At 39.0% G+C, this 14686-nt stretch overlaps 2 protein-coding genes across 10 annotated transcripts; both read left to right on the top strand.

The window, feature by feature from the left end:
* Nucleotides 1-2220, top strand: LOC113145679 (P2Y purinoceptor 1-like). The gene has a single exon (XM_026332685.1). The coding sequence runs from the start codon at nt 68-70 to the stop codon at nt 1049-1051; it is 984 nt and encodes a 327-aa protein (XP_026188470.1). The 5' UTR covers nt 1-67; the 3' UTR covers nt 1052-2220.
* Nucleotides 2221-3369: 1149 nt separating this feature from the next.
* pfkfb1 (6-phosphofructo-2-kinase/fructose-2,6-biphosphatase 1) lies at nt 3370-14469 on the top strand. 9 transcript variants are annotated; one of them, XM_026332674.2, is made up of 16 exons: nt 3370-3600; nt 7347-7427; nt 7511-7636; nt 7807-7903; nt 8071-8137; nt 8323-8397; nt 8530-8586; nt 8692-8813; nt 8910-9117; nt 9262-9408; nt 9605-9709; nt 10291-10420; nt 10535-10597; nt 10680-10744; nt 11354-12868; nt 14358-14469. In XM_026332674.2, the coding sequence occupies exons 3-15, from the start codon at nt 7543-7545 to the stop codon at nt 11411-11413; spliced, it is 1290 nt and encodes a 429-aa protein (XP_026188459.1). In that variant the 5' UTR covers nt 3370-3600; nt 7347-7427; nt 7511-7542; the 3' UTR covers nt 11414-12868; nt 14358-14469. The 9 variants fall into 9 exon arrangements, with proteins under 9 accessions (XP_026188459.1, XP_026188458.1, XP_026188460.1 ...); XM_026332673.2 differs by lacking the exon at nt 7347-7427 and having other exon boundaries at nt 3373-3600; XM_026332675.1 differs by lacking the exons at nt 3370-3600; nt 7347-7427 and adding an exon at nt 5115-5251.
* The last annotated feature ends 217 nt before the right edge of the window (nt 14470-14686 follow it).

The raw sequence follows: 14686 nt of genomic DNA, 5'->3' as shown, positions 1-14686 counted from the left end.
CACTCTTTCTTTCACTTTCATGAGAACGATAATCCACTGATAATTTGTACTATCTCTAGAAGACAAAATGAATCAAACCTCCTGTACACCTGTCACTTTTAACTTTGAACACAGATTTCTGCCTCCTGTCTACATCTCAGTATTCATCATTGGTCTAATAGCTAATGGATGGGGATTGAAGTCGTTGCTGCAGGAATGGAAGAAACTGAAGATAATCAGTGTGTTTGTTCTCAACCTTGGACTAGCAGATATTTTGTACCTGCTCACACTCCCATTTCTGGTAGTATACTACTATATGAAGAGTAAATGGGTCTTTGGACACACTTTCTGCAAGATAACAAGATTCTGCTTCAACCTGAATTTATATGGCACCATTGGATTCCTAACCTGTATCAGTTTGTACAGGTACCTGGCTATTGTTCATCCGATGAGAGTGAAGGGAAGATTAACTGTTGCTCACTCTGTGGGTATCTCCATCACAGTTTGGCTCTTGGTGAGTATTCAAAGTCTTCCAGACATGTTTTATACTAAGACATTCGGAAATAAGCCTGGGAAATGTTACGATACCACCAGTAAGATCTTTGTTGAGAGTTACCTGAAATACAGCCTTGGATGGACACTTACTGGATTTTGCATCCCATTCCTCATCACACTGGGATGCTATGGACATGTGATTGTTGTTCTCTGGAGAAAAAATATCACAGACAAGGAACTGAAACAAGGGTGCTTGAAGTTGTTGTTCATCTTGATTCTTCTTTTCTCGGTTTGTTACATCCCCTATCATGTCTTCAAGAACCTCAACCTCTGGTCAAGAGTTCTGTTCAAAGATAAGAAATGTCGTGAATGGTCTAATGGCGTCTATATTGCTCATCAGATAAGTCGTGGCCTTGTGTGTCTGAACAGTGCTCTCAACCCTCTGGTTTACCTTCATGGAAATAAAGATGTTTCTGCACAGCTCAGACTGCTGCTCCAGCGAACTTATCAGATGTTCAGGTGTCAGTTTTTGTCTAGTGCTATGCATGTGGCACAAACTGCAAATGAAGTTCTCTAAAAGTAAACATGTTTTGTTGTAAGGAGAAATATTTCAGCCATATTTCAGATTTTATTGAAAAATAGAAAATTCACAATAAATAATGTTTTATTTTATTACTACTATTATTTTTCTCTTTTGCATTTTACATTAGTTCTTATTCATTTGGAATTTTACATTTGGCATAGTCAAATTGTTTCAGTAGTGGCACATTGGTCCTGCAGTCATATGAACAGTCTGACCACAAAGCAGGGTTTGAATCACACTGTCAGAATGATGGACTGCTTTGGGAGGGGAGAAAAAGACTTTATCCAGCTATTTATGCTGTTATATTAAAGGACAAGTAAAAATCTAGGCTCATAACCAATCAATAATTATGATTATATAATTTTTAAAATTAGAATAATTACAACCCTGTTTCCAAAGTAATTGACTGTGAACTGTAAACAAAAAGAATGATATGCAAATCATTTAAAGCACATTATATTGTAAATAGTTCAAAGATAACACATCATACCATACTGTTTTTTGAAAAATATAAGCTCATTTTGTATTTTGTATTTAGACAGTAACATTTAGACAAGGGCGTGTTTACCACTGTGTTGTATCGCCTCTTCTTATAACAATTTAAGCATTTGGAAATTGAGGGTTTACTTTTGTTGTGAATGCAAAACATTTTCCCATTCTTGCTTGATATAGATTTTATAGATATAGCTGTTCAATGTAGTGGTAATGTAGTGAGAAATTAATGATTGCAATCCATTTGTCTATAGATTTTTATTATCAGTTGAATACAATTGCAGTCTGAACACTTGCTCACAGGTATCCTAGAACCAATGTGCTGTTTTTTTGAGACATACACATCACTGGTTGTGTGAGCAAGCTGGAGGGAGTTTTTGCAATTCTTTGTTGAGTTGGTTTGTCACATGTAGTAAAAGTGCGCCACAAATAGTGCTTTCATGTGAGGACTTTGTCATTTCTATTGGCCCCCAAAGGAAGAACAATTATAAGTGTTATGGTTATACAATAAACCTAAAATATTCTTGTGAAGTTTGTCCATGTGTTTAAAGCATAAAGAAAAGGCAAACAGGATTTTCCATTAGCTCATTTTCTAACATCATCTGTGTGGTTATAATCAGATACATATGAAAAGTATTTACAACATGTCAAACAGAAGATAGGAACATGACAGAACATTGCAGTGCTCAGTTTCAAGTCAGCTGCTGAATAATCACATCATCTTTATGGGACAACCACACATCATCATAGAATGCAGCACACAGGAAATAGCAAAATCGTAACTTGTGTAGATGTATTGAAAGATTGTGGTTGTGAATAAATTTGCCACACAAGTGAGACATTTGTTACCAACTGTAGTTTGTTTCAGCATACAGTAGATGCAATTTCTATGAATTCATAGTTGCAAAATGAACCAGATTGTAGCAGAGACCAGTTTATTTTTGCATTTGTTTTTTAAAAATGTTTCCTCATTCACCAACATATGTGCCCTGTGCTTACAAAGAGAGGCAGAATTGTTAAAAGAGTCTATAAAGTCCATCTTTACATTAATTTGACCAATTTTAAGTATCAAAGTCTGCTGACACATCTTGGGGAGTACAAGACCATTCAGCATCCAGAAGGGAGATGGAGTTTACAAGAAATCTAAAAAATGCTGGTTGAGTCCGAAGAGTTTGAAAAGAAAAAAAGTGTGTGGTTAGAAAGAACTGCACTTATCAGCTCTGTGTATTAAATCTGTGTATTATTAAAGTACAATTGCAAGAAAAAGTATGCAGACTGTTTTTCTATTGTTGTGACTTAGATGAAGATCAGAACACATTTTATGACCAATTTATGCAGAAATCCAAGTAATCCCAAAGGGTTCACATACTTTTTCTTGCAACTGTATATTCAGATCAGGCAGAATCCATGCTAGTGTGTCTATTTTTACCTGTGGTTTTGACAGGGGAATTAAAGTTCTCTTGATAGAAAAAAGTATTAATCAAAAGATAAAAATGTAAGGAGTGGTGAGATTATATCTATGCTGAGCGGTAAATCTTAAATCAAATATATTCTCTGTTTTCAAGATTGATTAATAATTCCAGTGCTCTAGTTACACCAGACAACTGACGACCTTGCACCCATTGCTGTACATGAAATGCTCAATGAGTGATTGCAGTGTGTAGGCATGAATCTTGTCAAAGTTCTTTATGCTACAACAACCACCCTCATAGCAAGCTTTGCACTTATGATGAGTCGCCGTTAGTGCTCCATTGCTGTGTGCATGTTGCCACTCTGGCCGTGGCAAACATTGAAGGACAAGCCCAGTGTGCTGTGATCATATTTCCATGTGCTGTGAAAAGAGAGGGCTCATAGTGTTGGTGGTGGGGGTTGGTTGAGAATGCTTTGGAAGAGGCGCTTAGTGTCTTTAAAAAGCTCATAGATTCTCATGCCACTGACCAGTCCAGTGTGCTGATTGTTTAGCTGCTCTGCTGGTTGCTACATTGAAGTGTAGCAAAGAATGGAGGTTCCCCAGCTGGAACATATGAGGCATCACAGGCGTGACAGCGCAGGTGAGATTGCTGATGAGCTGCCTCTGCATGCCAAAACACACAGAAGAATCGCTCCAGCGAGGTGTCTACAATTGTGTGACACCAAAAGGCAACAGCTATGTTCACACTGACAGCAAAGAGAGTAAAAATAGACTCTGCATGTTGCAATGCTTTATGTGATACTGTCACTTCTTTGTCACTTGTTTCCTAAGTGAAAACGTATTAATAAGAAGCAACAGGACTTTAAGGGAGTAGCCTGGTTCTTTACTCGCTTAATTGTACATTTTCTGCATAAATCTCAGTTGCTTTATTTGCATGTAATAAATGCCTTGCAAGACACATTTACTTGCATTAGTGATAATGATATATAGTGGTTTATGAGGTAGTAAAAGAGCCAGAAAGAACCTCAACTATAGTCTCAAACGGGTGTCTTTTTGCTAAGATGTATTGAATTTGAGCCCTGGAAGATCCAGGTTATTCCCTAGATCTTCTAGGGCTCAAATTCAAATATGAATGGTTTTATTCAACCAGTTATGTCCTGCACTTGGGTCCTCCTCTCCTTCTTCATCACCACACCACCAGTTCCATAACAGAATCATTTTTATTTACAGACAATATGTCTAACCATGGTCTGAATATCTAAAGTTGTTGAGATGACTCTGTAACCCTTTCCAGCTATATGCAAGTCAACATCTCTTGATCGTAGGTCTCCTGAGAGAGACAGGACTCACATCAGCTGATGATTCATTGGTGACCTTTTGCTTGTAGGTGGATTTTGTTACCTGTGGGCAGAACTTGACTTAGCTGCTTTCCACTTCTTTGTGCACATTGCACAGAATGTTAAAACATATCCTGATTGCTGCTTAATAGTTCTACTCAGCTACATGTCAGCAGATAGTATTTGGTGTATATTGAAATTTCATATTACTAGTTTATCCATGCTGTGTACTGGTAGGTGCCTGTAATCAAGTAATTTATCATTTGCATCATTAATTATGGATTAAACAAGTATAAAGTTAAATTTCTTTACTTGCGAATTTCTTTAAGTACTTATTTTAACTCCATTGTTATGCCCTCGGGTGTTGGAAACACTGTGTCGAGGCTTGTATCAAAACACCAGTGTCACGCGACTGACTGTTTCGCTTCGCGCTTCATTGCTTCAAAATGTTTCAAAGCTTTTCATTGGCTCATAGTCTTTCATGTGTGTCATTGGCTCATGGCGTTTCAATGCATTCTGAGCCAATGACAGCTTGACAGGTTTGACAGATTTGAGTGGTTTGGTGCCATACCAGCTATATAACACGCGTCATTCTGCTTCAGGATTTGGAGAGTGAGAGTGAGAGTATTTTGGCAAGTTTCACGGCGAGTCCCACCAATAAGCGACGTTCTAAAGTTTGGGATCATTTTGATTTCAAGAGGTCTGAACTTTTATTGCTGTCATGGGATTGAAACAGTGCCAGTGCTTCATTCGTGCTCTTTAGAGGTTGCTATGGCTTCAGTTGTCCACCAGATGTCACCGTCACTGAAGTCTCGAAGCTTTGAATCTTTTTCGGCACAATTGTCAGGAAAGCCTCAGTGCTTCATGAGGCTTCACTTGCCCATCACTAACTCTCCGCTACTCGGCGGGCAGACAGACAGGAAAACAGAAACCTAGCAAACTCCTCGAACGAATGTGAGTAACTATCTTTAGCATCGGTAAGGTAACTAATGTTCCGGCAGGGAACAAAGGGAACCGGAGAACTTAAATACTAAAACACAAGACACAGGTGAAAGCAATCTACTAATGATAATTGAAACATAAAGCCACCTGGAACTAAACACAGAACAGAAACAGGAAACTAACCAAAATAAGACGCCAGGCAGGGCTCAGAACCGGAAACCCGGTTCAGATCCTGACATCCATTATGCTTATTTTTGATAATGTGAGTTACTTTTCAGATTTGGAATATTGTTAAATAATATAATCACACATAATAAGATGTTTAGGCTAAGGTGTGAGATTTTCCCGCGGTATATACTGTCATTAGACAGATTTAGTCCCACCTTTACCAGTTGTAACACTGAAATGGTGTACACATTAATGCATCAGTAATTACAGTCCAATAATGTATGTTATGTATGCATTATGGCAAGCCATTTTATTGTCAAATAGATTTCACTTGAATACCCACAATTACGTTTCAGATTTCTAAAAGTACACTTTGACTAGTCATAACTACAACGTTACTCGTCACTATAATAATTTGAGATATCTACATGTACATTTTGAGTACTCATATCTGAAATAACATAACTGCACCATTTTAGCATTTATTCATCCAACGGAATTCACATTTAAGATATCTGTACTGTAATTATTCCTAGTTAGAGTTAGAGTTACCTCTCTGAAAGTGAAAGTTCTGAGCACTTCTGCCACCACTGGTTAATTGCATTGGAAATTTACACACCTACCTAGTTTTAAACAACTTTATAATTTGATTAGTGGACAAAAACTGCCTCTTCCCAGAGTAAGCTAGACTTAAAGTTGAGATATAAACTGCCCTCTGGTGGTGAGGAAGGAATACCCCCACCCCCCTTCCCAATGAGTTATCAGACTGATAAGCAAGTAGGTTGTGCAGCAGCAGCTATGGCTGATCTGCATTCATGAGAGGTTTCCACACCTGTTATACTTGTATCAAATGGGTCTGTTGCTCTGCCTCTGACTGAGAAACCAGCTGTGTCACCACAACAGATGTACAATGCGATGGATTTAGATGCATCCCTGCTGCCTGACATCACCACAGGGATTTTGGCAGCTCACTTTCAGGCCTTTTAATACACAATACATATGGAGAGACAGAAAGGCAGTGTGGCCCAAGCTCCTCCTACCTAAGTACTTTTCCTTAGAAACAGTCAGTAGTGTAGGTAGTGTTCCCCCTAAAGCTCACACATGCACACTGTACATCACATGCACCAGCTGCCTGGAGTGAGCTCAGTTTTGTCAGGGGATGCAGGTAGGTTTGTCTGAGACACAAAGGAGCTGGGCATGGCTGGTTGACAACCAGGCTGAACAAAGCTGGGTCCAGGTTGGCTCTCTGTTCAGTGTCTGACGTGGCCCTTTGAGGATTTTGCTGATGCAGCATACTCCATTCATAATGGAACAGCCTGGAGGTTGACCCACTCCCTCTCCCTGTATAGAGACCCACAGTCATTCAGTTAACTGGCAAGCAATCCTGCAGTCTGCTTTACAAATGACTGTGATTTTTTTTTTTAAGCTATAGACAGAGAGCATGTGGCAGCTGGGTCATGACTGGGTAAGAAACCCACAGATACTTGAAAACTATGTGTAACAAATGTGAGGTTTGTGTAGGAAATGCAATTTTATCTCAAAAGTAATTTTAACAATATATACATATAGTGCTGCCTCACTTCTGCTCAGTTTTCCTTTCTTCAGTGTAGCACCATTAAATACTTGTGAGTGGTGACACAGTCTGAACCAAGTCTGTATTTTTATCTAGGAAAGATGAAGGTGTTACATCTGGAACTTTGCTGTGTATAGCTGAATAGCAGGGAAGACACTGTTTTTGTTTTTTTTAAACACATCAGGGGTGTTTTGTTCTTGTGGTTGTCAGCCATATGTTGCACCTGGTCGGCCTTATAGCTGAGGAGAAGAAGAATCTGGCTTGTAAAAGTGACTTCTTTATGGGTGTATTTGAATATTTGACCCTGATTCTTTTATTGTTTGTTACAATTTCATTGTGGTTGGTTGAACAATTTTCTGTGTCAAGGTGTGCTGCTGCAGGCAGATGAGTAACTCACTACTGCATTTGAACTGCACTAATTACCCGGGTAGCAACACACACACACAGGTAAAGTGGATATGTGCTAGTCAGGTCCAACATCTTTAGCATTCAATAACAGTTGTTTTGTTGTGTGTTTTTCTTCATCTCAGCCTCAGTGCCTCAATTCTGTAACTCCCCTACCATGATTGTGATGGTAGGACTGCCAGCCAGAGGGAAGACATACATCTCCAAGAAGCTCACTCGGTACCTGAACTGGATTGGAGTTCCTACAAGAGGTCTAATTTCAAAGTGAATCTGTGAATCTCATCATAGTAATGTACAAAACCAGGAATTTAGTTTTTTTATTAAATATAATATCACTTAATCCTACTTGAAATTCAATTATTTTTTTCTTGACATAAAGAAGAAACTGTATTTTTAAAATCTTTTTCCTTAATCCTGCCAGTGTTTAATGTGGGCCAGTACCGAAGGGAAGCTGTCAAGATTTATAAGAACTTTGAGTTCTTTAAACCTGATAATGAGGAGGCTATGAGGATCCGCAAGTAAGGACCCTAAAGATAATATAAGCCACTTCATGGGTAATGCTAAAACCAGGAGTTTTATATCTGTAAACTGTTTTGTCCTCCACTGTCATTTCCATATCACATTCATCATTCACTTATATTTTTCAGTTATTGCTCCTTTACTTATACAAGTGTGACTCTCTCAGGGAGTGTGCAGCAGCCGCCCTCAAGGACGTCACTGCCTACTTCACAAAGGAACAGGGACAAGTAGCCGTGAGTAAGAGGACAACTGAAACAGGCCATCTAATTACAATAGTAGAGATATAGAGTTTTATTGGTGCAGTACGTTGTGGCTACCTGAGGAGGAGAAGCATCTGGCTGAGAAACCAGCTGTCAGTATTTAATAATGGTTTTAAAAGGCTGTATTATTAATAAGACCTGTGTTCTCTCTGGTTCAGGTATTTGATGCTACCAACACCACCACAGAGAGGAGGGCAGTAATTTTGAATTTTGCAAAGGAGAGGGGCTATAAAGTAAGTGCAGATGTGGAAGTGATACTTAAAGGAATATTTCAGCATTTTGGAAAATACATGTTTTGTTTTCATGTCGAGAGTTAGAGGAAACAGTGCTTGTGTGTATGAACCTTTTTGTGAATTCTTATGCAGGTGTTCTTTGTGGAATCAATTTGTGATGACCCTGAAATCATTGCAGAAAATATCAAGGTGAGAAGCACTTTCACACCATCTGTCAGGGATGGGGTTTTTAAAAATGTTTGTTACAGGATGTATTTTTTTCAGTTAAATTTAAATACAGACCTTTCTTACCAGCAAGTGAAATTTGGGAGTCCAGATTATGTAGATCGTGACATAGATGAAGCCATGGAAGACTTCATCCAGCGCATTGAGTGTTACAAGATGAACTACATGCCTATAGATGATGAAAAAGACAGGTACTTAACCATGATGCTTTGTTTCATGTGATGAAAATCCCCTAACATATGACAAAGTGATTTTGAAGTTGTTTCTCTGATGCTTATACTGAGCAGGAACCTCTCGTACATCAAGATCTTCGATGTGGGCAGTAGATACCTGGTCAATAGGGTCCAGGACCATATTCAGAGCAGGATAGTCTACTACCTCATGAACATCCATGTCACACCAAGATCCATCTACCTGAGCCGCCACGGAGAGAGTGAACTCAACCTTTTAGGTCGCATTGGTGGAGATTCATATCTTTCCCCTCGAGGGATGAAGGTGAGTAGACTGAACCATAACTGACAGAGCTCATGGAGTTCAATTCTTTTAATGCGAATAATGAACAGTTAACACATTTGAAAAGCAGTAAATGGTTATCACAATTGAGTGACCTAATTATCCATTTCCCCTTATTCTCTCCAGTATGCGAATGCCTTGGCAACCTTCCTTGAGGGTCAGAATATCACTGATCTGAAGGTGTGGACAAGTCACATGAAGAGGACCGTCCAGACTGCCGAGGCTCTTGGAGTCCAGTATGAACAGTGGAAGGCTCTCAATGAGATAGACGCTGTGAGTTTTATAAAGTACACCTTTAAACCATAATTCAGCCCTTCAAACAAAACAATATATATTGAGCTGACTTTTCCACATACTGCATCTCTACATTCATGTGTGAATGAATTAAAGGTTGTGTAGTTTATTTTACAATCTAAAATGTATTGACTCAAAATAATGAGATGATGCCATGTTAATGTGTGTCACTAAGGGTGTATGTGAGGAGCTAACCTACGAGGAGATTCAGGAGAATTACCCTGAAGAGTTTGCACTGAGAGACCAAGACAAGTATCGTTATCGTTACCCCAAGGGCGAGGTGAGCACTTCGCACTGTGCTATGTTATTTTACCCTTTTCTTAACCACTGTTTTTTCAGGAACATACTGTTCACACTGAGTTGCATACACAATTACACCCAGAATCAGCAGCTCTACTGGAACAATTTAGGGGTAAAATGAGTTAAGACCGTAAGACTCAACTCAAATCTGTTCTTAATGTATTAGATTAGATTGCTTATTAAATCAACTTCTTTTCAGTGTACAATCAGCAGATAAATGTAAAAGAAATTTGACATATCAATACAGGCTAATATCCCATAAGTACTGTCAACGTATCCTGTGGTTGGGTCTTTGGTTTTCCCAGCTAAGCTAACCAGTGTATTAAACTTTAACAAGCAGAGGTGAGATTCGTATCACTCTTCTCATTTAATGCTAACCCTGGAAAGCATTTCCAGAAAGGATAATCGAAAATCTTAAATTATTCTTGTCTCAAGGAGCATGTTTCCCTCACCCACATTTATTATAAGAAGATTTGAATAATGTCAGCTAGGATCAGCTGATAGCATTGTATAGTTTCAAGTTGAATAAGCAACTCTTTACTGGTTTTCCCTCTTGTCCAGTCCTATGAGGACCTTGTGCATCGTCTCGAGCCAGTCATCATGGAGCTGGAAAGGCAGGAAACTGTTCTGGTTATCTGCCACCAAGCTGTAATGCGCTGCCTGCTAGCCTACTTTCTAGACAAACCTGCAGGTACAAAGAAAGAAACTCCTCTAACTGAATGGACTGGCTTCTCTTCTACTTGTAATAGCTTGATACAGCAGTATGTGATGTGAGAGGTGATGTTATATTTTCCTTTTTCTGAAGATGAGCTGCCTTATCTAAGATGTCCCCTTCACACAGTGCTTAAACTCACACCAATTGCCTACGGTAGGTGGTAAGTGTTGAGAGTATGACTTCTCCGATCTTTGTGTAGCTTTTCCTGACTGTCTGGCTTACTCTGCAATTGTAGGGTGTAAAGTTGAGTCATTTTTCCTCAATATTGATGCAGTCAACACTCACAGAGAGAGGCCAATGGTAAGTTTCCATATGTACACATTAATCATAACAGACACTTAGCCACTTGCCTGCTGTCTGTCTGAGGTGCATGACATATGGGGGAGCCTGTGGCTCAGGTTGGTAGAGCAGGTCAGCCATGAACCAATGGGTTAATGGTTCAATTTCTGGCTTCACTAGTCCATGTCAAAGTGTCGGATGCAAGATGTATGTAAAGTAATGAGGAATGTGGGGCTGCATGGTGCTGCACTAGTTAGCACTGCTGCCTTACAGCTACAAGTCCAATCAGGGCCTTTCTGTGCAGCATTTGCATGTTCTCCATCTTCTGTGTAGGTTTTTTTCAGGGTACTCTACTTCCTCTCCAAAGCCCAAACACATGCAGGTAAGGTTGACTGGTGAATCCCCATAGTTGTGATCTTTTGAGGGTGTACCCTGCTTCTCACCCAAATTGGCTGCAACTGACTATAGCCTACCCACACCCTCTATAGGATAGTAGTACAGATAATACATGGATGATTGAATAATGCAGAAAATCATAGCTGTAGTGACATCTTATAATGTCACAGATAAACACGAAGTTGTATTTGAAGAAAATGAAAAAAATGTAATGCTGTGTTGCTGTCATTGCAGAATGTCGACATCAACAGAAATCCAGATGAAGCTCTGCAGACTGTTCCTAAACACATATAGATGCTGTTTTGTGAGAGTCTACAATTATGTGAAACTGGATGTGTATTTAATAGCTGAACTAAATATTAGACATGCACTCCAATTAAAGATTGTGTGAGTATACAAAGTCGGAGACATCGAAATAGAAGACAAGATTGTAGAAATGGGACTAAACATGACATGAAAACATCCTTACATGAGCACATGGACTCCTGAAAGGGACATACCTGTATCTGGAACTCGGGGTTGTGTGTTCAATGTGTCTGAAATGTTCCTGTATTTTATCTATAGTTTGCTTTTAGATTAAATAAATAATACACTGTGTATTAAAGAGGTAAAAAAAATGATTTCAAAAAAGATGTAGGGAGTTTGACATTATACATTATACATTATACACTGGCCATTTCTCAGGCACCTCGCTGTCTCCAAGCTTTAAGTACGCATCAACACTTCAGCTCACCGCCACTTTCTGCTGGACCTTTTTGTTGTTGTTGTTGTTGTTGCCTGACATATGTTTATCATCACAGTGGAGCCGCTGGAACTTAGCTAAGGTGTGGGAGGGTATAGACTGCAGCTTGGAAAAAAAAAAAAAAAAAAGATGCGTAAAATGTGAAGTGTGTGCGCAGCGTCCTGCTGTACGAGTTGCGTCAGACACGCTGAAAACAGCAGTTACAGGAGCCTTCATCCTGAATGACCATGGACACGATGAGTTTGAAAATTCAGTGCATTTTAGTTTTCTTCACTTTTTATGTGCGCGAGGGATTGACGGGGAATTATGAAGAACACCTTGGAGCAAATGTTCTTTTACAGGTGAGCATATATTCCGTTTAATTTGTGTCGAAAGTCATTGAAACCTTCACTTTATGTTGGTACTTTCTAAAACACCCACCTTCAAGGAAGGAGGACAATGTGAAAAATTATCAAACATGATTTTTTTTTTTTAACTAGACTTTGTCAGTGGCAGGTATTAGCCCAATGTTTTAGTGAACATACTTTGAAAAGTGCGTGTTTCCTAAAGTGAGTTTTTGCAGCTGCAGTGCAGTGGCGCACACAAGCAGACCAAAGCATGATCTCTCCTTATGAAGTGTGTGATTATTTATTCCACATTCTCAGCATTGACCAAGATATGTGGTAATGTAATGACACAAAAATGACTAGTGTGCAAAATTAATATTTGAGACTGAACCATGCACTCTCATTGGACCTGTTTACAGTGAAAGCATTTATTTCCCGTTCCACTTCCCCCCTTCTTTGAATGAATGGCTGTCATTCAGACTAATTTGACACGAAATCTTGACCCAACCCTTACATGGGCAGATTGTTGAGATTACTCCAAAAATGGAGCATTTTAAAAAAACTGCTGTACTAAGAAATGTGATTGTGCCATTGGCGTATGTACAGACACTCACACTTGATTGACTTGGATTGTTTCTTTTTCAGAGAGTAAAACGTCAAAGCAAACCAACAAAACCAGTGGTAAGTGTATGTGGTTTGTATGTATCAGTGCAATACGTAAAATAAATATAAATAATCAGCACATTCCTACTGTAATGCTTAAGTGTACATTCTGTAAATTGCTGTGTTATTTTAGAGTCTTAACACATACTGGGTGCCTGGGTGTAAGAAGACAGAAGGTCATTAGAAATAATAAAATAAGTGTTTTTAAAAATATAAGTAATATGAAGATTTACACTTACAGTATATTTTGATTTGCTGTGTAATTGTTTAATATTTACAGTGGAAAGTAGTATTATGACTAGGTATTGACTAGGTATCAGTAGTATTATTGACATAACACTACTGATATTGAAAATATATTTTTTAAAAACCTAAAAGGGAAAATTACAATGTAAAAGTTAAAATGCGTATTATTGTTAATCTTGTTGGTTTTAATTTTTTTCATATATTATTGTTGCTAAATAAGAGAAAATTAGTTAATTCATAGGTTATATTTATGTTGCAAAAAAATAGTGTTCCTTTGTTGTAATTAGACAACAAGTGACAGGCCCTTTCTTGAAGTTTTTTGTAGGCCTTTAAAGCAAGATTAATTTAATTTAATTTGGATTTCCATCAGTTTGAGTCTGTGTTAACTGTGAAGCTGTTCCCTGAGAACATAAAGTTTTTCAGTCCTTCTCCTGCCTGTCACCTCGTTCTGCAGTAATGTGGCCAGCACTGACCAGACAGGTCTTGGCAGGCACCAGCATTACCCAAGTAAACAAGAGGGACGCCATGCTGAGAGCTGCTTAGTATTGTTTCACTGACTCCTAAAAGTGATGCAGGGCAAACCATAATTTGTGGGGGGGTAAAGCAAAACATTTCTGAGTAAGGTTTAGGGTTTGTTTTTCCTATGTGTTAGGGTATGTCTAGGGATTTACGTTAGCATTTGTGGCTGTCTGTTAGCACGGTGGCTGAGTAGCCTCACACCAAGAAGGTCGTGGGTTCGCAACCCGACCTTTCTGTGTGGAGTTTGCATGTCCATGTGCTTGCGTGGGTTTACTCCGGGTACTCCGGTTTCCTCGCACAGTCCAAAAAACATGCATGTTAGGTTGATTGGTGACTCTAAATTGACCATAGGAGTGAGTGTGAGTGTCTGTGGTTGTTTGTCTTTGTGTGTCTATATGTAGCCATGTGATGGACTGGTGACCTGTCCAGGGTGTACCCCTGCCTTCCACCTGAAAGAGAGCTGGGATAGGCTCCAGCAGATCCCTGTGACCCTGGTTAAGGAATAAGCGGGTATAGGAAATGGATGGATGGTTGGGCTGTCTGTTACAGTCAGATCTGACTGGTGGTGACACATCAGTGTATAAATGTGACATGAACTCCCAGTTTGTTTTTTTTTCCTTTTAAAGATCTTAAACAGATAGAGATATTGGCTCCTGTAAAATAGAAAACATCCTATCAATCATTAACTTAAGTGTTTTCTCTTCCAACCTGTGAGTTAGACATGTATTTGTTATGCTACTAGCTGAAGGTGACGGCTTACCACGTGAAATGTTCGGTGATCTCGCGCTATGCTGTTACCACAGTCCAGAGTTCAGTATGGAACCAGCTCCCCATCATTAAGGAGGCTGCTTTTGAGGTGGACCTGCCCTCAAATGCTTTCATCTCTAACTTTACTATGTAAGTCAGCTCCACATTGACTTTCTCTGTCATTGAATTGTGAAATTACAGCTCATGCATCCACACCTATCAAGTATTGAAATTATCGGGGCAGTATTTCTTCTTGTCTGTAGAAGCAATATCTCCTCCCATACTTCAATAATATTAATAAATAAAAAGTAGTGTTATATAATT

The sequence above is a fragment of the Mastacembelus armatus genome, chromosome 7 (genome assembly GCF_900324485.2).
Source record: "Mastacembelus armatus chromosome 7, fMasArm1.2, whole genome shotgun sequence".
In the NCBI taxonomy this organism is placed as follows: Eukaryota; Metazoa; Chordata; class Actinopteri; order Synbranchiformes; family Mastacembelidae; genus Mastacembelus; species Mastacembelus armatus.
The sequence above is the reverse complement of the archived record's forward strand: the minus strand, read 5'-3'. Positions and strand labels throughout refer to the sequence as shown.